The 24,874-nt window shown below is 46.8% G+C and overlaps 1 protein-coding gene across 5 annotated transcripts in view; it reads right to left on the reverse strand.

Moving 5' to 3' along the window:
• The window catches only part of CFAP251 (cilia and flagella associated protein 251), a 64,860-nt gene that overhangs the window by 3,351 nt on the left and 36,635 nt on the right, over positions 1-24,874 (reverse strand). For 4 of the 5 annotated variants that reach the window (XM_081253173.1, XM_081253175.1, XM_081253174.1 and 1 more), the window contains 6 exons: positions 22,089-22,203; positions 21,301-21,464; positions 16,400-16,490; positions 16,046-16,189; positions 1,452-1,680; positions 271-372 (listed from right to left, as the gene is read on the reverse strand). In XM_081253173.1, the coding sequence (XP_081109299.1) occupies positions 271-372; positions 1,452-1,680; positions 16,046-16,189; positions 16,400-16,490; positions 21,301-21,464; positions 22,089-22,203 (845 nt within the window). Of the gene's footprint in view, positions 1-270; positions 373-1,451; positions 1,681-16,045; positions 16,190-16,399; positions 16,491-21,300; positions 21,465-22,088; positions 22,204-24,874 lie in introns of those variants that run through there. The other variant, XM_081253176.1, reaches the window with a different exon arrangement.

The following is a 24,874-nucleotide window of genomic DNA, read 5'->3' on the forward strand; positions in this document are numbered from 1 at the left end:
CTGGATCGGGGGAATAAAAGGAAGAAACAAGGCTGGGAGACACAAAGGAAGGACGGAGCACAGGAACAAAAGCTTTCATCTCTTAGACATGACCACCACTCCCTGGTCTTTTTATAACTTATTCATGTTGAGTTCCCAACAGAACTTGCTTTGTTGTGTGCATGGTATGAAGGAGAGTGGTTTGCACCAGTTAGAAGACATTAATGCACTTAAGTCGCCAACAAATTAGTGCACCTCGGCTACGTGTCCAGACAGAGCCCACTGTAGTACCTTTGACAGAAGAGGCTGCGGGCTCGGATTTCCAGCCCTCAGGATTCAGTCCGAACAGTGTGGCGAAGCAGTCAGACATCTCCTCTTCCGTCATGTGCTCACCTGGGCATCACAAAGGTAAAAGGAGGCTGTTCAGCTCGTGGGACTGAACCTCATGTCAGAGTTTAGCATCATCATTCTGAGGTCTTCAAGAGAATGATTCCACTGTTTCATTGAGACACAAAAACAATCTAGGGAGTCCCATGTTACTGTCATATAGACCTCCTTATATGGTGCTAAAAATGGGACTCCAACCCAGGGGACTGTGTTGGGGCTTGTGCAGAGAAAGAAGACAGCACTCTGACAAAGACTGTGCTTAGCTTCATTTCAAATTCCCTCACATTAGAAGCACCAGTTTGGCTAAGATGAAATGATCGCCCAGAGAAAAGGGCTACTTGACTTCCTCACATAAAACAATGAGGAAGGACTTCCCTGGTGGTGCAGTGGCTAAGAATCCGCCTGCCAATGCAGGGGACATGGGTTCGAGGCCTGATCCGGGAAGATCCCACATGCTGCGGAGCAACTAAGCCCGTGCACCACAACTACTGAGCCTGCACTCTAGAGGCCATAAGCCACAACTACTGAGCCCACGTGCCACAACTACAGAAGCCCACATGCCTAGAGCGCGTGCTCCGCAACGAGAAGCCACTGCAATGAGAAGCCCGCGCACCGCAACGAAGAGTAGCCCCTGCTCACCGCAACTAGAGAAAGCCCGAGCGCAGCAACAAAGACCCAACGCGGCCAAAAATAAATAAATAAATGTATTTTTTTTTAAGGTACGATGAGGAAAAGAATAGGTAAAAATGAAAAGTTTTACTTTGGTGTGGCTTTATTTCACAAATGCAACCCCGTCTCATAGTAGCTCTGTGAGGTTGATGGCTGGCACTTGTATTCCTGCTTTACGAGTGAAGGCCCTGAATCTTGCAGTTCCAGGAAGTTGGGACATAAACTGCATCCTTCTGGTTCCCGGCATCCTTCCCTTTACCCCGTGTTTGCCAGCCACGTGGGCCAGTAAGCGGCATCCTCGCGGCTGAAGTCCAGTCAAATCAGAGATGCCGGGGGGGTGGTCTGTCTCCCAGCTCAGTTCTCTCCAGTGGGAATGGCTCAAGGGTGTTACGAGATATACCTATTTAGGTACTTACCTTTGGTTTGAAGCAGTTTCAGAAAATCCTCTCTTCGAATAGCTTTCTTTCCCTTTGAATTGGTAAAACCAAGAACGTCAAAGCTCCGCTGGATGCCACTCATGGTGTTACCAAAGGGTGGCCTGTGATTAAGGTAAACTTTGAAGAAATCCGGTAGGTTGATTTTGTCAATTAGTTTTCCAGTGTCCACATACTCACTAAATCTGATTTCGTTAAACATATCTTCAATCTAGGAAAGAGGTTTAGGGAAAAAAAAAAAAAAAAAGACCATGGTAAGCAGAAGAGACACTTTGATAGACTGCTAAGAACTGGAGAGTTACAGACAGATGTTCGCCATTAGCTTAGAACATGTATGTTATGAGTTGACTGTATCCCCCCCCAAAGAAAGATAGGTTGAAGTCCTAACCCCCAGTTCCTCAGTCCCTCAGGGCAGATGTCATTAGTTAAGATGAGGTTGTACTGGAGGAGGGTGGGCCTTTCACACAATATGACCCGTGTCCTCATAAAAAGAGGAAAGAGGTCTTCCCTGGTGGCGCAGTGGTTGAGAGTCTGCCTGCCGATGCAGGAGACATGGGCTCGTGCCCCGGTCCGGGAAGATCCCAAATGCCGTGGAGCGGCTGGGCCCGTGAGCCATGGCCGCTGAGCCTGCGCGTCCGGAGCCTGTGCTCCGCAACGGGAGAGGCCACAACAGTGAGAGGCCCGCATACCACGAAAAAAAAAAAAAAAAAAAGAGGAAAGAGACACTCAGGGCCCAGATGAACATGTGATGGCCGAGGCAGTGGTTGGAGGGACACAGCTTAAGCCAAGGACCATCAAGGATTGATGGTAACTGCAGAAGCTAGAAGAGGCGACGACACACTTTATCCCCTACATGTTTCATAGAGAGCGGGACCCTGCTGACACCTTGATTTCAGACTTCCATGAGAGAATAAATTCCTGTTGTGTGAAGCCACCCACTCTGTGGTACTAAATTTTACAGCAGCCTTGATCCACTGTCCAACTTGGTCAATACTATTAGCATTGGCATGAACAGTGTTTCATTTCTTCACTTTTCACCTAAGTATCTCACAGTGTATCTACTACACCCTTGCTTTGTGAAGAAGATATTAGTTTCATTTAAAAGACGGAATCCTGAAGAATTTAGAAATTAGTTTAGATGAACAAGCAAATAATTCAGTGTGAAACTCAAATACAGGACCTAAGGCTGTGGTAAGTTTCTTAAGGCAACTAACTGCACCATGACTCTTTTTTCCTTTCCATCTTTATCCTGCAATGTTTGATATACTCAAAAGATCCTATGTAACATACATACAACTTATGTGATATAATTTTTAAAATGAAGACCTAAGAAGCCATCACTCATTGAAAATAGCAACACAGTTGACAAATCTTAAGCGAGACTAACCAAGAAAAAAAAATAGAGAAAAGACTCAAATTATTAAAATCAGGAATGAAAGAGGGAATACCAGTACCAATCTTACAGAGATTAAAAAGAGTGTGAGCAATTATATGCCAACAAATCAGATAACTTAGGTGAAATGGACAAATTCCTAGAAAGATACAAATGACCAAAACTGACTCAAGAAGAAGAGAAAATCTAAACAGACCTATAACAAGTAAATACATTGAATTAGTAACTTTACAGCTTCCGCAAAGAAAAACCAAGGACCAAATGGCTTCATTGGTGAATTCTACCAAATATTTAAAGAATACCAATCCCCCACAAACTCTCCCAAAAACATAAGAAAAGGGAACAATTCCCAACTCATTCTGTGAGGGCTGCTTTCTGATTTGGAAAGTCATTCTTTGCGTATTTTCCAAATTTCCTAGAATGAGCAGAGTGCTGACATGTCTGTGGATTCAAATGGAAATATGGTGCCAGTTAATGCAGGTCTCCACACAGGGCTCCTTGTGTAACTGGCAAAATGCAAGGAGGAGAGAAATAGAACACAGAAACAAACAAAACCTCTCCTCACTCCCATCAGCCTTCTCTGTGCAGTATTTTTGTACCACGCACACTGCAGTCGGCTAAAATCCAGAAACCTGAACCGTGCCTGACAAAGGGCTAGAAATGAGTAACTTATTTTAGTGTCTACATTTGAAACTAATATGTGTCCCTCCAAATTGCAGGGTTTTGAATTTTACAGACAGACAGAGAGAGAGAGAGAGAGAGAGAGAGAGAATAAGAGCCACAGAAAAGTGGGAAATAATTTTTTTCCCCAGAACCTGAAATTTTTTGGTCTGTAGGAATGAATCAGGAAGAGAATCTATATTTGTACATAATATTTATCAATAGATAGCCAATTTCTCCCTGTCCACTAAATAAATGAAAGAGCACCAGTCTGAAGCAATGCCAAATATTAGCCTGTCTGGAACATCCTAGTGTCTTGGTCTTGCCCCAAGTATCAAGAAGGAAATACAAACCTCTTGCAGTCCAACCATCATTTCTGTGAAAGATCTGGGGTACCTTCCTGCCACTTTTTCCCATGCATATAAAATACATGTGTCTATTTTTTTTGCAAAACTAGTATGTGTATATATCCTTTTTTGTATCCTGCTTTTCCCCTTTTTACATTGTATCTTAGTAATCGTCTAATATTTTCAAAGAAGCCGTATATCCTCAATGCAACATTCCAGGAATGGTCTTTAGATATAACATCATTGGTTATGGATACAAACGAACCCTAATTGGTACTATGCAAGTAGCTCTAATTGGTAACATTTTCATATACAGCATTTATTGAGTTTATATTATGTACAACTGCATGTTAAATTATGTACAATTTGTGTATAAATAAAACTACCCAGTAGCATATATTATTTACAGATTCTACTATATGATTTTAATACTATTAGTATATGCATGTGCTACCACTTAACGATAAGCCAAAGGAGACTGGGGCTAACACTACGATCTTTGAAGGCAGACCTAGGTTCAAAACCTGGTTCTGCCATTTTCTATATGACTTTGGGTTAGTAACTTAACATTCCTTATCCTCAGTGTCCTGTCTTGAAAAAGGGAGTAATATGGTAGACCATTTGCAGTGGGCTGATCTGACGCTTACTGTGACAATGTATCTAAAGTGCTGACACAGTGCCTAACACAGCACTCAACTGGCAATCATTGTTCTTGTGATTATTATACTTCCTATGTCCCTGCTAATTATAATGCATGTAATTATAACATAAATTATAATTTATAAATACATAAATTATAATGTAAATGATATGTGTACTTTACAAATGCAATATACGATTCAAACTCAATTCAGAAATAGGAGACTAACCCAAAGAGGACAAAAAAGGAATCCAAGAGTGCCTGGAGTTACTCATACCCAGAGCGTTCCAAAGATCTCAGGGAACATTCTTGGCACAAACCCCTCTGTAGGTGATTCACCTCTTACTCTCTTTCCCCAAATGACTGACCAGAGATCACTGCTCAACGAGCAGAGAGCTGGCAGCTTCAGCATCATCACATTTCCTTCCCGAGCCTACTCTGTGTTAGTTGAAGAGGCAGGTGCTGCTACGTGTCTAAACGAGGTTCGTGCTTGGGAGAGGAACCTCGGAGCCCGAACGGAATGCCCAGAGCCTTCCCAGGGCCCCGGTAGGAGGAGCGGGAGGCCCCGCGGTCGCCCAGAGCGCTCTGGCTGGCTTCAGCCTGGCCTCTTATTGGCATTCTCAGGCTGGCCTGTCATCCACTAAGGCAGTGGTTCATTTGATTCACCCAGGGAGCTTTAAACATTCTAAGGCCTCGGCCCCATTCCCAGAGATCCTGATTTAATTGTTTTGGGGTGGAGTATGAGCAGTCATAGTTTTTAAAAGCTCCCCAGGGGATATGAATGTGTGGCCAAGGTTGAGAAGTATGGCTTTAAGGCAGGGGAATCTCAAACTTTATCAGGCATCAACATGAGCCAGAGGGTCCATTAAAACACAGACTGCTGGTCCCACCCCCAGAGTTTCTGATTCCGTGAGTCTGGGATCTGGGCTGAGAATCTGCTTTGCTTACAAATCCCCAGGTGAGGCCTGTGCTGCTGGTCTGGGGGCCACAGCTTTGAGAACCAGCTCTTACACCACAGCGGCTAGCAGAGGTGATGCTCATGCGAAAAAGAATCAGCACCCAGCTTGTGATTTTCATCAGAGAGTAATGGTGGGTGGCAGCTGTGAGGCATATTCTAATTCTTCAGGCCCGCATCTGTCTCCTCCATTAAGCTGTAGCAATAGCGTTCATCTCTATTTCCACAGAAGCTTTGTTCAGAGCCCGGCACATCGTGGGGGCCCAGAGAAATGTTTACTGAATGAATGAATGAATGAATGAATGAAACACCGTGGGCACAATGAGGCCATGGAAGAAGTTCTCTTAAAAGTCAAAAAAGGGGGGCTTCCCTGGTTGTGCAGTGGTTAGGAATCCTCCTGCCAAGGCAGGGGACACGGGTTCGAGCCCTGGTCCGGGAAGATCCCACATGCTGCGAAGCAACTAAGCCCAGGCGCCACAACTACCGAGCCTGTGCTCTAGAGCCCGCGAGCCACAACTACTGAGCCCGCGAGCCACAACTACCGAGCCCATGAGCCACAACTACTGAAGCCCACGAGCCACAACTACTGAAGCCCGCGCACGCCTAGAGCCCGTGCTCTGCAACAAGAGAAGCCACCGCAGTGAGAAGCCCGTGAACCGCAACAAAGAGTAGCCTCCTCTCGCCACAACTAGAGAAAGCTTGTGCGCAACAAGGAAGACCCAACGCAGCCAAAAATAAATAAATTAATTAATTAAAAATTTTTAAAAAGGTAGAACTGTCGAGGTCGAATATCTATTCAACAGCTTGTCATTTGAGTTATAACTTTTTTTTTTTTGGCCACGCGCCATGCAGCTTGTAGGATCTTAGGTCCCCAACCAGGGATTGAACCCGGGCCCTCAGTAGTGAAAGCACAGAGTCCTAACCACTGGACCACCAGGGAATTCCTGATTTATAACTTTTAAACATTTACACAGTCGGCCCCTGGACCTCTGCTGGTACCACTGCCCAGGCCCCTAGATGTGAGGGTGGCCTGTCCTTGGAGGGCCGGGGTCCCCTGGCCCAGGACTGCTTTACTCCTGCCGCTGTCATTCTCCCCACAGGCCTTTGGGTTTGCGATCCTGTTGTCAGCCGCAGGAAGCCACTGATGGCCTTAGAATTGTGTCTTATAATTAAGTTTTATAACCTCCCTGTTAAACGGAGAGGAACATGGTACACTTGAACTGGGGCCATTCCTCGTCTTTTTAAACGGGCTCCTGGTGCGGGTTGGTTTCTTCTGTGATAGTTTCATAGACTCGCAGGCTGGAGGGACTCTCCCTCCTCCTTACACACACCTAGTGCTCTCTAGACCATCCCTGGCAAATGAGGAGAGTCTTTCCTCCCAGCATCCTCTTCGCCTCACACGCCCTCCGTGTGGCCCATCGCGGCGGCGTTTCGCACTGACCCGGGGCAGGGAAGGAGGGGCTGGGCAGCAGCTTCCAGGGCTGGAGACGCCTCTGCTGTTGGCTCATCGCTCTGTCACTCACAACTGCCCGCCTCACCAGTAACTATCTGCACAACAGCTGCCTCCTGTCAGGTCCTGCCCACTGGACGCCGACCCAGGAGAAGGCCGGCCCTCGGTGCTGGACCACAGCGCTCTCTCCCTGCTGTCTGCCGGCCAGGGGGAGACTCAGAGATGACAACCCCACCATTCCCAGCGTTCTTTATGGTGACCTCCGCCCAGCCCCTCACGGGGCACTTCCGGGGATTCTTCCCCACCCCAGGTGAATGTTTTTAAAGGTTTTAAAATCTGAATGACAGATTTCCCTTGTGGCTCAGTGGTTAAGAAGCCGCCTGCCAATGCAGGGGACTTGGGTTCGAGCCCTGGTCCAGGAAGATCCCACATGCCGCGGAACAGGTAAGCCCGTGCACCACAACTCTGAGCCTGCGCTCTGGAGCCTGCGAGCCACAACTACTGAAGCCCATGCGCCTAGAGCCCGAGCTCCACAACAAGAGAAGCCACCGCAGTGGCTTCTCTTTTCTTTACTCCTCTAGAAAAAGGAGTGAAGTACTGATTATGCTACAACATGGATGCACCTTGAAAACAGTGAAGGAAGCCAGACACAAACGATCACACATCACATGATCCCATCTGTATGAAATGTCCAGAAGAGGCAAATCCAGAGATGGGAAGTAGACTAGTGGATGCCAGGGGCTGAGGAGGGGGGATGGGAAGTGATGGCTAATGGGTACAGGGCTTCTTTTTAGGGTGATAAATGTGTTCTAGGATTCGATAGTAGTGATGGTTGCACAACTCTGTGAACATACTAAAAGCCATTGACTCACTTTAAATAGGTGAATTGTATGATATGTGATATATCTCAATAAAGTTGATTAAAAGGAAGAAAAATAGGGAGTTCCCTGGTGGTCTAGTGGCTAGGATTCTGCGTTTTCACTGCCATGGTTAGGGGAGATCCCGCAAGCCATGAGGCGTGGCCAAAAATAATAATAATAATAATAACAAAAGGAAGAAAGATAGGGACTTCCTTGGCAGTCCGGCGGTTAAGACTCCGCACTTCCAAGGCAGCGGGTGCAGGTTTGATCCTTGGTCAGGGAACTAAGATCCCACATGCTTCACGGTGAGGCCAAAAAAAAAAAAAAGAAATATAACACAGAGGTGAAGCAATGGCAAAGGCAAGTAACAAAGCAAATAGCATCAGTTTTTAAAAATGTAATTTTCACCATGACTATGATCTATTCTTTTATCATCATAAAACCAGTAAAGATGAATATGTGCTTGTTATAAAAAATGCAAACACTGGAGATGTAAAGAATAGAAGAAGTGAAGTGCTCTATCGTTCCCCAGCCCTCAGCCATAGCCAGCGCTTGATGTCCTGACTTTTGTTTGCACTAAGACCAGCCAGCTGGGGTACAGACCGTGGCCCTGAGTGGCCGTGCAAGCTTCCTCATCCCCTAAGCCTCACTGTCCTGGTTGGTAAAATGGAGATGATAAAAGCATCTGCTTGCTGTGAGGACTAAACGCCAGGGGGGCTGGCACGGTCCTTGGCTCTCAGCAAGCGCTCAAGCGAGAAGGGCTGGTCTGCTGTTGCCGCTGTTGGTGTTATTGATATTATCAGCTGCATTCTTTTTTAGTGGCCTCGCAGCATTTTAGTATTTCTTTCTTTAGATGCTGTAAGTGTGGCAACAGCAGTGCTCCCTGGCGTAGGGTTCTCAGTGGACCAGGAAGGCCTCCCGACAGCAGTGCGCCATTTCTCTCACTTTCAGGATGGAAACACCTCCTGATATTTATGCTTCAGAACAAATCCAACCCACTGAGGACCTTTCTTCAAAGTGCGAATTTCCAAATTCCCATGGGGTCTTCATCAGAGCAGAAACTGTGCCCATGACCGTTGGCTCAAATTTCTCCTCCTCGTATGGCGGACGGCTGTGCCACTTGGCTACGCTCCCTCCATCCCAGCTGGGACCGCGGTTTAGCCACAAAGATTAGCACACAAGGCTTGGGGAGGATTTGTTCATTTATCTTTCTGGGTTTTGTTCTGAATACAAAAGCAATACAAGCTACCGCTTGTAGTTAAGAAAAATTAAATTCGGGCTTCCCTGTGAGCCATGGCCGCTGAGCCTGCGCGTCCGGAGCCTGTGCTCCGCAACGGGAGAGGCCACAACAGTGAGAGGCCCGCATACCGCAAAAAAAAAAAAAAAAAAAGATAAAGAAAAATTAAATTCTACAGAAATGTATGTATGAGCCTCCCCTCTCCCCAGCAAGTTACAGCCACGATGGTCTTCTAAGGAGAGTGGACGTGACTAAATGGGAAGTTTTTTCATTTGTAAACCCTAGAGATGGGCTTATACTGCAGATTTGGAAATAGAAGCTAAGAGCTGAACTGGCATGGCCAGCAGAGGGACAGGAGGGGGTGCTCCTCAGGGAAGGAGGAGGGAGAGCAGAGCTCGGTGGGGGCCAAGACCAGCAGGGAAGCCCCCCTGGGGGGGTCATCGGGACTGGAGAGAAGGGCTAATGAGAAGTGTTAGGTAAACTGCTGTGGAATGCGGTTATGCATGAATCCTTCTGGTGATTCCCAGTGTTTCAGGGAAGTTGTCTTGTGTGGATGGGCTTTCTGTTTTCGTGGAAAAGGAGGAAGATGCTGAGCGTCACGTCTGGAATGACCTGGAGTGTGCACACGCACACGGGGGGAGCCCCGAGGCCAGGAGAGCGCGAGCCGCCAGGGCAGCCCCGAACTCCGACTACGGGTGGGAACCAGGGCTGGGTTCCAGCTGGTACCAGAGGCCCCAGCTGACGGGGGTGATACGTAGAAAGTAGAGAGTAAAAGCTCTCACGGATCCCGTGCCTCAGAGGTCAGTGTCGTTAAGGGTTTGGAAGAAGTTCTTTCAGTTTCTCTAGGCATATATGAGGTCTATATATTATTGTTAATGAAGTGAGGTCATGCTTTACATACTGTTCTGCAACTTGCCTTTTGTCCTTTAACAACAAAAGCAGCACATTCTTTCTGAGTCAAGAATCATAGGTCAGGGACTTCCCTGGTGGTCCAGTGGTTAAGAGTCCGCCTTCCAATACGGGGGACGTGGGTTCGATCCCTGGTCGGGGAACTAAGATCCCACATGCTACGGGACAGCTAAGTCCACGCGCTGCAACTACTGAGCCCACGCGCTCTGGAGCCCGCGTGCCACAGCTAGAGAGAAGCCCGCGCACCGCAACGAAGAGCCCATGCGCTGCAGCTAAGACCCGACGCAGCCAAATAAATAAAATTAAAGAATAAAAAAAAGAAGAGAATAGAAAAAAAGAGTCATAGGTCAATTTCACTGTTTAATAACTACTAAGTGTAGGTGTGCCTTCCTTGATTTACCCCATCTCCTATCAACGGACCTTAAGGTTGTTTTAATTTTTCACTATTATCAACCATCCTGCAGTACATCACTGTTACACTTGTCTGAGTTTTCCTGTGGGATATGCTCCTAAAAGCAGAATTGCTGGGTCCAAAGTTGAGCACATTTAAAAATTAAGTGATTATTTCCTCTCCAAACCCTCCTAAACAAGGCTAAAGCTGCTGAATATACCAAATAGTTAGGGCTACTATTAATTACTCTGAGATCAAACAATAATGTCAGGGATTCTATCTCCCTTATTGTTTTTGCAGTCAAACATGACAGGTGAGCATATCGTTCATTCATTTACTCATCCGGCCAAGATTTGCTGAGCCTCCACGACGTGAGCTCTTGCTGGGTACACACCTGTCTGCCAGGATTGGCCTTAATTTATAGAACTAAGTGGTCGAACTGCTGTTAATTCATTGCAAAAACCTATCAAGAATCTATAACGCTCTGCAAGCTAAAAAGAAACGTAGCCACAAGTGACCAGGGAACACACGTGACACACAGGCCTGGCCCCAACACGATATTCCAAAGTCCCGGAGGGAAAAATATATCTATAGAGGTGGAAGATGAAACTTTCTCGTATGTGAAATCAGCTATATAAACTGTGAAGAGCCCTAACGTAGGAACCCAAACTTAGGGTTTATAACATTATCAACATTGCAGATCTTTCTTTTAAAAAAATGAAGATTTGTAAGAGCAGCCCACCTCACCTCTTTGGCTGTGTTCTGCAGAAGATGGGAATGGTTAGGGATTCTTTGGGGAGGGTTACATTCTTGTATAATTTGGCTTCAATCTACCACACCGACTAGATTCAAATCCCCAAGGCAGTTAAAATGACGTAAGAAAAATATAAATAATGTAGAGCCTTGGGGGGCTGGCTTGAGTCTGTGTTTCTAAGTCTTTCAAGTAACCAAGTGTGAAAATACTCTTATCAGCGGCACATACTACTTCATGCAACTTCTCGGGGGAGGGGGACCAGCTGCATCTTAATAGGAAATGTTTCATTAACCATGACGAAGCCTGGGTTTAAAAGTTTCAAAGCCCCGAAAACATTTTTATTAAGATCGCTATAAATCTGATGGAAACTAGAGATCAAAAAGTTCTCGCCTCGGAGCTTCAGATATAAACTAATTCATCAGCGAACAGTGTTTGCACTTGGATGTGGCCACATCTGGATCGGGGGCCTTCAGAAAACATCTCCAAAGAGTAAATTTATTTTTTTTAATGGATTAAAAACCCTGGAGTCCAGGGTATTTATGAAGACACTGAGTGGGACGCTGAAACCCCTTCTTAGCAGCTGGCAGGGGGGGGGGCGACACAACAGTCAGTGACAACCTTGCAATGACCATTTTAATGTGGGTAAATAATATTCCATGTCACTTTATAACATTTGTTGCAGACTAAACTTTTTTTCTGGGTACTTTTTTTTTTTTTTTTTTTTTTTTTGCCACGCTGCGTGGCTTGTGGGACCTTAGTTCCACAACCAGGGATTGAACCCGGGCCCTTGGCAGTGAAAGCAGCGAGACCTAACCACTGGACCACCAGGGAAGTCACTCTAGGTACTTTTTACTCATCAGCAAGATTTCGATAGGTTGTTAAGCTTTATTATTTTTGGCCAATGATAGGACAACAGAGTGAGCCTTTGGTAATTACACCTCTTACTTCTAGAGGAAGCAGAAAAACCACAGCCACTCTGCGCCACCATCCTCCTTCAGCGATTCGTGTGGCAGGTGGGTGACAGTCACAAAGGATAAACACCCAGAATTCCCTTATCAACAAAGCAGGACTGCAGAGGACACATTTACATGGGCCCAGGGTTTAAAGTCAAGAATCCTGAGTGAGAAGGCTGCCATCAGTTTGATGGCTTTCGGCCATTTACATAAAGTCTCTTTACCAGACAAATCAAGAAAATAAAAAACTGATTTTAGAGAGGGTATCATAAACAAAGATCCACAGGGTCAGAGAGACATTCACCTAAAGGCCTTTTATAATCACACATCCAGAGACAAGGATAGGATGGATGGTGGAGGTAATAATACTGGATGGTGTTTTTTCAGACATTTAACATGTGCCCTGTACTGTACTAAACAGATACTCATTTAATCGTCACAATAATTCCAGGGGCTGGGTACTACTATTAGCCCCATTCTACAGATGAGGAAACTGAGGCTTAGAGAGGTTCAGAAACTTGACCAAGTCTCACAGCTGGCGAGTGGTTATAGTCAGGAGTCAAACCCAGAGCCACCTGACCCAGGAGCCTGTGCTCCCAGTGCTGCTTCCCTAGTAGGATGGCTTGGATCTGCAGCCATCAGAGAGAGGCTCCTGAGTGCTCACAGGAATTGTGAGACATATGGCCCATGATGGCATTTTGGTGAGTTTCATATGAATATGATCCTTAGACACTGCAGGTAGCAACTGAGTCTGTGTGGCACTGTGGAGGAGGGCCTCTTCCCAGCTGCACTACCAGGTAAGGGGCAAAGTGGAAAATGCAGACTCCCAGGCCCCATACTTCGAGATTCTGATTGGCTAGATCTGGGATGGGGCCCTGGAATCTGATTTTTTAGTAAATGCTCCAGGTAATTCTGTTGCAGGTTGCCAGTTTGGGAAACAATGTTCTAAGGAACATGCTTTAGAAACACAGCTCTAAGGAACACTTTTATGTGGGTTGCACAAACTTCGCGGGTAGTTGCTTCTGTTTCTGACCATATACTTTTACAAAATGAATACTGGCCAAAAGACCTTTTGAGGAGCTTAAAGAATCCCTGACTTTTTTTTTTTTTTTGGCTGCGTTGGGTCTTTGCTGCTGCACACAGGCTTTCTCTAGTTGCAGCGAGCGGGGGTTACTCTTCGTTGCGGTGCGCGGGCTTCTCATTGCTGTGGCTTCTCTTGTTGCAGAGCACGGGCTCTAGAGCGTGTGGCCTTCAGTAGTTGTGGCACGGGGGCTCAGTAGTTTTGGCTTGTGGGCTGTAGAGCACAGGCTCAGTGGTTGTGGTGCACGGGCTTAGTTGCTCCGCGGCATGTGGGATCTTCCCGGACCAGGGCTCGAACCCGTGTCCCCTGCACTGGCAGGTGGCTTCTTAACCACTGTGCCACCAGGGAAGTCCCCCTGATGTTTTTAAGGTACTCATTCAAGACTCAGCTGGGTTTATGGGCTCTGAGAACTCATTTCTCCAGATGCTACTTGGAGAATAAAAGTCACCTTCCAGTCATACTTGGAGCACCCCAGAAAAGGTGATTCTGGGTAGGCCACTGAAGCCAAGGGAGATGACTGGGACCACAGCTCATATCACTAAAATGTGCTCCGACACCTAATGTGAACATTGAGTCTTAGCTGGGTTTCAGGAGTTATGTATGCTTGATGGTGAGCTGCAAAATGCTACATTTCTGAAAAACTATTTGGCAACGGGCCTTAAAGTTCATATTCTCTGACCCAGTAATTCTATTTCTAGGACTCTGACCCGGGAAAATAATCAGAGAAGTATGCAAAAACCATACACAGAGATGTGCATCCCAGCCATGTCTCTGACAGCCAAAATACTTCACACAACCTATGTGTCTGTCAACTGGGGAATGGATCAACTGAGTATACAGCCTTTCGAGAGCATATTGTCTATAGCAAACCAAAAAGCTTCTGCACAGCAAAAGAAACGATCGACAAAATGAAAAAGCAACCTACAGAATGGGAAGAAATATTTGCAAACCACATATCTGATAAGGGGTTGATATCCAAAATACATAAGGGACTCACAACCAATAGCAAAGAGCCAAATAACCCACTTAAAAAATGGGCAGAAGACCTGAATAGACATTTTTCTAAAGAAGATATTCAAATGATCAGTAAGGTGCTCACATCACTAACCATCGGGGAAATGCAAACCAAAACCACAACGAGCTACCACCTCACACCTGTCGGAATGGCTGTCATCAAAAAAATAAGAGAAAACAGGTGTGCACAAGGATGTGGAGGAAAGGGAATTCTTGTGCATTGTTGGTAGTGATGGATAAAGAAAATGTGGGTTGTGTTTGTGTGCATGATAGAATACTATTGGAATATTAATTAGCCATAAAAAAAGAAGGAAATCCTGCCAGGTATGACAACATGGATGAAACCTGAGGGCACTGCTCTAAGTGGAACAAGTCGGACAGGGAAAGACAAATACTGTCTGATCTCACTTGTATGTGGGATCTTAAAAAAAAAACCAGACTCATAGAAACAGAAACAGATTGGTGGTTGCCAGGGGCAGGGGCTGGGGAGCGGGAGAAATGGGTGAAAAGTGGTCAAAGGGTACAAACTCCCAATTATCAGACACACATGTCCTGAGGATGTAAGGTACAGCATGGGGACTCTAGTTAACAATACAGTACAGTATATTTGAAAGTTGCTAACAGAGTAGATTTTTAAAGTTCTCATCACACACAAAAAATTGTAACTATGCAAGGGGATGGATGTGTTAACTAACCATACCGTGGTAATAATTTTTTCATATATACGTATATAAAATCACTATATTGAATATCTTAAATGCACACAATGTTATATGTCAATTATATCTTAATAAAGCCAGGGGTAAAAAGCATATTATCGAGGAATTTTCACCACATGCTCACGAAACAAGTTACTGAGAATGTTGCTATACACGTATACATATACATACACACGTACTCTGTAAAATGTTGAGATATATACCTATATACACCATATAATGGCAATTCTTTGTTTATCTATGTCTAAATATAAAAAAATAGAAGGAAGTCCACCAAAATGTTAATAATGATTACCTCTGAGTCATTTCTATTTTCTTCTTTATGGGTCTATTTTGTAAATCAAAGAGTTTTCAAATTAAGCTATATCCTTTATAAATCAAGTTTTCAGAGAATTGTTAATGAAATGGGAAATGCATATTACATAATATCAAGTAAAAATATAGGATAAAAATATATATTCAATATGGTACCCATTAGTTTTTTAAAATTATATATATATATGTATTATATATAAATCAATCCAGGAAGATACCAATAACTATTGTCTCTGTGTACTGGGATTATAGGTAATTATTTTCTTCATTCCACTTGTGTATCTTTTCCAAACTTTCTACAATGAGAATGTGTTAGCATTTCAAGTAAGAGAACCCAATCAGTTGCATTTCAAGCCACAGTCTCCACGAGGACCATTTCCTCTGGTCCCTGCTGGGAGCCCCTTACAGCTGGCGTGTGCTACGAGGTTCTGAGGAGCAGCTGCATCTCCTGAGCTCCATCCGCAGCCCGGGATGAGCACCCACCTCACAGGAGCAGCCCATTCACACAGGCCAGGTGAATAGCAGCTACAGGGAAAGGGTCACAACAGCAGGCATTTACTGAGCTCTTCCTACGTAACCTACTCTGTGCCAAGCGCTGTGCGGGCATCAACTCTTTGAACTGGATGAGGCTGGTCCTCGTGCAGCTAGGGGCCTTCTGTCTAATTCCAAAGCCCATGTTCTTACGAACATCAAAATCTGGTAAGGAATCCGCCTTACAGGAATATCTTTATGGCAAGTCTGTTTCTAAGCAGTGCATCTGCTATGCCCAGGACCTCCTTTCTGATCCATTTCTGTAAGAATAGTGTTAAATTTCCACTTTGACCTATAATGACTGCTCCCTGAGGTCATTTTTATAAATAACACATCGCACGGCTGTTCTTGTTTTCATTCTACCTACCTTCTCTTCCGATGGGTAAAAGCCAATTGCTCTCATGACAAAAGGAAGCTCCGACAGGCAGATGTGTTCCGACACCTTTCTGGTCTCCATTGTATCAATACCTTGACTACGGAGCTGAGAATAGTAAAAATAGTCTTCCAGCTCCTATGTGGAAATAAAGTGGAAACACAACATGCATTTTTGGCTTAAGTCTAAAGCAGCCATTTAGACTTCAAGGACATTTACTAGAAAGTACATTTTAAGCTCAGTGGGGGAAACAGCTTTGGCAAAAAGCAAGAAGGTTAACCCCGGGCACATCTGTTTTACAGACTTGCCTAGAGGTTACCAGGAAGTGTTTACTCTGAGGACAGTTACCCTGTAGAATTTTCCTTCCCTGCCACCAGACACCAGACCATAGAATGGGGTCAGGTCTTCGCCCCCAAGAGAAACTGCTGCCTCCAGGGCACTAGAACGAGAGAGAAACATCGTTATCAGCCAGCAGTCAGTCAGGAACGCAGCGCACCGCAAGGCCGCCCAGCTGCGGACCTCCGAAGGGTATCACAGCGAGGATACGATTAGGGTCTCTGTACACTTGTTAAGCAAATTCCCTCCAAAATGAAGCTGCAAATGGAAAATTCAATTTCAAGTGTGGAACCCAGTGGTACAGGGCACCCGCCTTAATGACGATGATAGTCTCTCTTGCATGACAGGGCAGACGCCTGGCAATTTGTCTGCCATCTCTGGGGGGAGGGAGGGAGGGAGGGAGGGAGGGAGGGTGGTGAGTCCACAGTCCCCTGAGCCGCCCTCCTGTAACTTTAGATCTGCGTGTGACCAGAGCCAGAAGAATGGGACGTGGCACAGGTGGATGGCCGTCGCTAATTGCTTCCATAAAAACTCTGGAGGCCGCAAGGGACCCACGCCAGTCAGATAAAAATAACCCTCTGCTCTCTAACACAGGGTCAGATTTTTCCAAAAATAGGCCCTTTAAGTGGTAAGAAAACCTACTTTTTGTATGAGGCTGACTTTACCTCATACAAGATGCTAATAATAATATGAAATCATCTTAATAATCCACTAACTGGATTTCTGCTAATCAGACCATTAGCCTCTTTGTAGGGTTATTAAGACACACTTTGTGCAGACCACGGTGGGGAAGTGGTTATGTATACAGAAGCTGGAGTCAAAGGGACACGCCTGTGAGCCCTGGCTCTGCCACTTGCAAGCAGTGTGATCATGGGCAAGTGACTTAACCACTCAGGGCCTCAGTTTCCTATTCTGTAAAATGGAAATAATTATAGGGTCTGCCTCAGGGGATTATTGCGAAAATTAAAGTGAATGCACAGAAAGGATTCCACATGAAGCCCTTTATTTTTCTCCTGTGATGAATCTTTGTTGAGGTGTGGGGTTGATGTGAATCCCAGCCCCAGCACATTACTCCATTACTTGGGCAGATCACTGAACCCCTTGGAACTAGTTTCCAGATCTGTACAACAGGGATACCAACAGTGCCTACGTCACAGGATGGCTGTGAGGACACATCAGACAATACATGGAAAGCCCAGGGCCTGGCTCAGGACTATGATTACTGTTGAACTGGCTATTGAGGTGCACCTACAGCTCTCCAGCAAGAGGCAGCCACAAAACAGTCCTCGGTCCTCTTGTCACGGCCCCGCACTAGCCCCACCCAAGCAGGCTGCGTGAGGTCCATGGAGCTGGTGTACTCTCCAGGTGGGCCTGGGGTCCAGGTGGGCCTGAGGACCGTCTCCAGTAGGGCCCAGTCTTCACCCGGCTCTTGGCTCTGATATTACCCATCGAGGCAGGTGTCCAGCTGAGAGGGCTCCAGGCCAGGCCCAGGCCCAATCCCAACAGGCTCTGAGGGCAGTGAGGCCACTATTGGCCATTTGATTCTGAAGCAGGGCCAGGTAAAGGCCCAAGTGACATGGAGGAGCCTGTCACCACCAGGAAGGCCCCAGGGGACAGGCTCACAGAGCTCTGGATTCTCTGGGAACAGCCCTCCAGCAGTCAGGACTACACCATGTCCCCTGCTTCCTGGCCACCGTCAGCTCAGCTGACCTGAGAGCCAGAGGGACAGGGCTGGGCTTGTCCCACCAGAGCTGGGGCAAGAGACTCCCTCTCTCTGGTGTGAAATCCGGGGACTGTCAGTGGCCGAGTTCCCACTGAGTGACGAAATCCAGCTCTGCAGAGAGTGACAGCAACAGCCGAGGCGAGCGGAGGGCAAACGCTGAGGGCGGGCCGGCCTGCTCTCCCCGCAGTGCGGCGACCCGAGACCCCAGGACCCGCTCGTAACTTCCCCTTTCTGCCTAAGTTGGGCTCTAAAGCTTGCCACAAAAAAAGAGGTCATTGGGGCACAAGATGGAGGTACCTTTATTGAAAACCTACTGTGTGTGTGCCCAGAAATATACTCAGTACTTTTGGGAATGAGCTAAAGCCCAAGAAACAGTGAGCACTGCAACCAGCATACAGCAAGAGCTCAGTAAACGCTCCCTAGGGGAGAAGGGGGAGGGGGAGGGGAGGGGAGGAGAAAGGGGACCTAACCCCTAGATCTGGCCCCTCACTTCCCCGTGAGCTCAAACCAACAGATGGTCCTTACTTGCCAAATGTGTTAAGAGTTGCACCTCCTACTCCTGGGCCTTACACACCATCTGTCAGGGCTTCAGACCAGGGTAATGAGCAGAACTGAAAGTCTTCCGGATTCACGACAAAAAATTTTATAAATAGACATTACTGTTTAAGAATACGTCAGTTTTATGTTTTTCACAGTTGTTACTGTAAATACCTTGTGCCTGTTCATGGATTATTTTATTCTAAAATATTTTGTCAAATGTGTATCAACCAAATTAAAAACAAAGGCTTTTATGTTAGCAACAAAAACAAAAAAAAAAAAAGGGGGGGGCTTCCCTGGTGGCACAGTGGTTGAGAGTTTGCCTGCCGATGCAGGGGACGTGGGTTCGTGCCCCGGTCCGGGAAGATCCCACATGCCGTGGAGCAGCTGGGCCTGTGAGCCATGGCCGCTGAGCCTGCGCGTCGGGAGCCTGTGCTCCGCAATGGGAGAGGCCACAACGGTGAGAGGCCCGCATACCGCAAAAAAAAAAGGGGGGGAGGGAGGGGGAGGGAGGAGGGGGGAGGGGGGAGAGGGGGGAGAGGGGGGAGAGGGGGAGGGGGAGGGGAGGGGAGGGGAGGGGGAGGGGGAAGAGGAGGGGACGGCGGGAGGGAGGAGGGGGAATAGCAATGGTAGAAATCACCACCCTCTAAACAGCTCTGAACATGGTGATAATATCCCCATTTAACAGATGGAGAAACTGAGACTCAGGGAAGGGAAGGGACTTGCCTCAGGTCATACAGCAAGTAGTAGGGGAGGGGGGATTTGAATCCAGGTCTTTCTGCTCTTGTCTGAGCAAGACAGCAGGATTACAGGGGGGTGTGAGGTTGAGCACAAAAATGGGGGATTTAAAAACAGATGCCAGACAAGGAGAGAAAGAGGGTGGCCTGCCAGCCAAGACAGGGGGAAAGATGAGGGAAGGGGTCTCCCAGGGGAAGTTTGAGATGCTGCAATGATCGTTTGGGGGCCTAGGAGTGCGCTGGTTAAAATAATGTGAACGTGAGAGGATTTATCATCTTCATTTCACCCTACGACTCGCCATCAGTAGATCTGGTAGGGAATTTTGTTTGTTTACTTGTTTAGGGTTTTTATATTTCTTCCCATTAGTGAAGCACTGAACATATTAAAACACCAGAAGCAGCAATGAAGTGCTAATTAGTTTATAATGATCTTTTGTCCCTGAAACAGATTAAATTGAAATTCTCAGAAGCCTGAACTCTGGCCATGCACAGGAAAGCTACTGGAAAGTGGGTGCTTTTTTTGGTTTGTTTTTTGAATCTCTACTAGTGCAGATCCCAAGATGATTGAGAAGAGGACAAAAACGAAAAAAGGAAGACTCTGTTCTCCCCCCAGGGTGTTGCTTGCCCCATCAGTCCAGGTAACAGGCTAGGTGTCCAAGAATTAAGCAGCTCATTCTGGGGATGTGATCAGGAGGTTCTTTTCAAGGGGAGAGTTCACCTCCAGCTTCTAAATTCCCAAGATCTGCCCTCTTAGATGAAGGCAGAGGTGAAGGTCAGAGCTGCAACTGCAAACCGAAACCCCCGCGGTTCCAAAGCGGATTAACCTGGGTGTTCTTGCTCCTATTCAGGTTAAGGGGCGAAGTTTCGATGTCTGCACAGAAGAAAGATGTGCACGTGGCAGAGAGTGAGGGGTATGCTTTTACTGGGAGCCATGAATCAGGTTTGTTCTTTTAGGAAGCTTGGTGCCTCCGAGCTGCTTTTACCCAGCTCCTCAATGGGACTCTGCCAGGCAGGGGGTCACCTGAGAGGCAGGGGCTTGGAGAAGGTGGTCAGGCAAGGAACTGCCTCTGCCCTGGGGCTGCTCGCTGAATTTGGGGAGATGAGAGGATCACCACAGTGGCTGCCCCCTTTTTTAGTAACAAAGATCCTGAGCTCATAAGCAAATGCCTTTATAAGGAAGAAGAGACAAAAGGAAATGATTAATTTGCTGAGTCCTTATCTCTGTGTTGTGTGCTTTACATGTATCAGCCTACCCAATCCTTACAAGGATCCTGTAAAAGTCCCTACTTTTACCCCCATGTACCCCCATTTCACAGACAAGGAATCCAAAGATCAGAGCTTCTAAGAAACCTGCCCTAGGTCCCACAGCTAGCAGAGAGTAGGCTTCAGATTTGAACCCTTGTCTCTTTGACTTCAAAGTCCGTGTCTCTCTGATGCTCAACCATGCAATTCTCCAGCCTCGCCCTAGGCAAGAGATTCTCAGCTCAGGGCAGGGGGGTGAGAAGAGTAGACTGAAAATACACATTTCAAATGATACTCTTACTATTTCTGTAACACACTCTTCGGAGATTCAGGCTAGATCTCTCTAACTGGTGTGAATTTGCAGGTGGCGACAAGGTGAGAAGTATCTCATGGGGCCCGGGTGAACAAGGTGGAATCACATGGCCTCACCTGCAAATACCATGGGTCCCTGGGACAGAATAGTAACCTCTTGTCTGCACATTAATATGAGCGGGTGTCGCAGGGAGCACCCCAAAGGCAACGCCTGAGTCTTGGCTGTCTTTGTACCCGCAGGCCTAGCACAGTGCCTGGCATGTCGTAGGGGTTTAATACCTGTCTGCTGTTCCTGAGTGAAAAGAAGGGGTCTCCACTCGACACCCTTCTTATGGGGCCAAGCTTCTCACCGCATCACGTACCTTAAATTGATTTCCCACTGCACCACCGACCGGTCCTGCCCTCCTGCTGTGAAGGCGTAGCGGCCGTCATAGGAAACGTCCATTCCAGCCACCCCGCTGGGGTGGCATATAAGAGCGGATGTCTTATGTGGGTTGCCATCGACTGGTAAGATCTGAAGTCCAACCTAGAAAGGAAGATGTAACTAGATATGCAGACTCAGATAACCGGGCCCCAGGCCGGGCCTGGCAGGGTCACCTGTCACCTCCAGATCTGTTTATGGGAGAGACCTGTGTGTCTAGAACCAGCCATCTCAGTGTGTGAGAGCTGCATTTCACATGGCTGGGGCTTCGCACACACCGTGCCCTGCACGGTGGTCCCTTGGGAGAGAGACGCAGGTTCCACCAGGGACACAGAAAGGAAGATTTCCTCCTATCTTCATGGTCACATGTCCAGGCTTTTCCAGGACAATTCTGGCATCTTATGATCTTACGCCTTCCCATATAGTCATCAAATATACAACTAAGTGTAACTAACTTGTAGGTCTTTATAAGATTTTTCCTTGTAAAGAAATCAGAAAAGAAAAACCCTTTGGTGGACCACGTGTCCTGTACTTTTGGGAGTAGAGGAAACGAGGTGACTCTTCTGAGAGTCATTCCCGCTCATTCATGGCCATTTTCACTGTGGAGCAGGATGGGAGTCGCGGGCTTGGCTGTGAAAGCCGGCTTTCTTGAGTCTTGAAATACCTGAGACTGCCTCCGGCTCCAAGTACACGGTCACCTTACCGGGGCAGAGAGCAAAGGGCTGGTACCTTATCCCTGTTAATAAACACCATGTAGCGTTTCTGAAGTTCCAGAGGGGTTTTCACTGGGAGGATTTGTATCTGCTCAATGGGAGATCCGTACACTGGCCCGAGGAGCGTCTTTCTGCAAGAGAAAAAAGGAACGCTTTTTAAATTCCACAAACCCCAACGCAGGTGTTGTGACCTGCTCCCTTTCACGTTGTCCTATACTTTTTAAATTCTGAATTTCCTGTCTTGCTGCTCAGCTAAGCCCATTGTAAGAACCTCTCCCTCAACCGCTAACAGCGGCCGTAAATAAGGGGCAACAACTCCAAACGGCGAACGCTCTGGGGAAACTGTGCTTGTGAAGGATGCTCTTCACAGCCGCGGCTCTGACTTTCCTCCTTGACAGCTGAGTGAAGGGAACACTGTGCCTCAAGAACGTGCACGAGAACAAGGGATGGAAAAAAATGCTGCAGGGACGGGAGGAACGTCAGCAGGATGCGAGGAAACAGCCTCATCCCCAGGGCGGGGCCAAGACCTCAGCCTGGTGTCCAGACAGCTGACAGCAGGTCTAAAGGCAACGCGCGGATTTCCAAAAATCCATCTGTGCATCAAACTGTAATGAATCGCACCCTCACAGCAGTCCGACTTCTGAATTCAGACACTCTTACGCTAATTAGGAATCTGATCTGAGGGGAGGCTTCCGGACAGGACCTCAAGCCCAGAGGTAGATTTTCCCTGAAGCTGGCCAGACCTGAGCATCAGGACCCCTTCCTTGCACACATAACTCCTGAGGCCTGGGAGGGGCACTAGCCACTTTTTATCCTTTTTTTTTAATATATATTTTTTACAGTATATCCTTGTAGCTTGCTTTATTTATTTATTTATTTATTTATTTATTTACTTTGGCTGTGTTGGGTCTTTGCTGCCGCGCGCGGTCTTTCTCTAGTTGCCGCGAGCAGGGGCTACTCTTAGTCGCGGTGAGTGGGCTTCTCACTGCGGTGGCTTCTCTTGTTGCAGAGCACAGGCTCTAGGCTTGCGGGCTTCAGTAGCTGTGGCTCGCAGGCTCTAGAGCGCAGGCTTAGTAGTTGCGGCACACGGGCTTAATTGCTCCACGGCATGTGGGATCTTCCCGGACCAGGGATCAAACCCTTGTCCCCTGTATTGGCAGGTGGATTCTTAACCACTGCACCACCACGGAAGTCCCCACTTTTTATTCTTAATTATATATCTTCTTTTTAAAAAGAGGACCCACAAAGCCAAATACACTTCACACCCCATAAAACTTGGGTCTGCCCCAGGGTAAGGAGGGTAGCTATTTCATCTTATTATATTTTAAGCCCCTCATCGTTTGGATGTGTTTTCTCCCTGTGTCCCCTGCACCCAGCCCGTGTCTGGTGGGAACAGGAGATGCTCCTTGTATGTCTTTCTTGAGCACATCTCTGTGCCAGGCACCGTGACGGGAGGTCGGGACTCGGAAATGAGTGAGATTTGGTTGCCAACCTCACAGCCTTGCAGGAACAACAGACACGGAAGCACCACGAGGGTAGAAGTGAGATGACAGGCAAATTCCCGGCACGGAGCCTGCGCTGAGGAAGGGGTGATGGGACATCTATGAGCAGACATCTGGGCTGTTTGGGAAGGTGAATTGGAAAAGGCAGAGAAAATATGGAGGTAACGGAAAAACGGGCAGTGCGCACAGGAGGTCAAAGGTATGGGACGTGGACTATTGCTTGAAAACTGTAAAGGAGAAAGAAGGCTGGTGGTGGAGGGAGGTAAAACCGAAGAGGTGAGCAGGGGCGAACTCTGAAGGCAGACTTGACCGTGACCACTGGGCTGCAGGATGCAGGAGAGTATCAGGCTGGATGACCCAGGATCAGGTTTACGTGCACAGAGAATTAGGTGAAATGTTAAAAACACTAAAATGACCAGCTGGTAGACAATGCATCAGCTAATTGTAGGTCACCCTTATCTAGTCATTCGAGTAGAAATGTTGAAGGACTTTCCTCAAATAGCACTGAGTGGGTACAGGCAGGGAAGAGGACGGTTAAGAGCACAGACTCTGGTTTGAATCCCAGCTCAGACCCTTAAAAATCAGGGGCAAGTTGTGGAGAAACTGGAACCTTCATATATTGCTGGCAGGAAGGTAAAGTGGTGCAGCTACTTTGGAAGACAGTCTGGCGGTTCCTCAAATGGTTAAGTATAGTTACCATATGATCCAGCGATTCTGCCTCTAGGTCTATATACAAAAGAAATGAAACAGATGTCTACACAGAAACTGATACACAAATGTTCATAATAGCCAAAAAGTAGAGACAACCCAACGGACAACTGATGGATGAATAGACAAAATGTGGCCTGTGGATACAACGGAATACTACTCAGCCATTAAAAGGAATGAAGAACTGACACAGGCTACACCATGGATGAACCTTGAAAACATGATGCTAAGAAGCAAGACCCCGAAAGTCACATATTATATGCTTCCATTTACATGAAATGTCCAGAACAGACAAATCCATACAGACAGAAAGTAGACTGGTGTTGCCAGGGGTGGAGCAGTGGGAGATCAGGGGGGAAAGGACGTGAATGGGGAGTGATTGCTAATGGGTTTGGGGTATCTTTTGGGGGGTAATGAAAACGTTCTTGAATTAAATAGTGATGATGGTTACACAACTTTGTGAATATAGTAAAAAGCCACTGAAAATGGTAAATGTTATGGTATATGAATTATACCTTAATTTAAATTATAAATAAGCAAAAGAAAAAAAAGTCAAGCTAGTCAATCCTTCTGGGCCTCAGGTCCCTCACTG

The sequence above is a fragment of the Mesoplodon bidens genome, assembly GCF_964165515.1.
Source record: "Mesoplodon bidens genome assembly, chromosome: 13".
Classification (NCBI taxonomy): Eukaryota; Metazoa; Chordata; class Mammalia; order Artiodactyla; family Ziphiidae; genus Mesoplodon; species Mesoplodon bidens.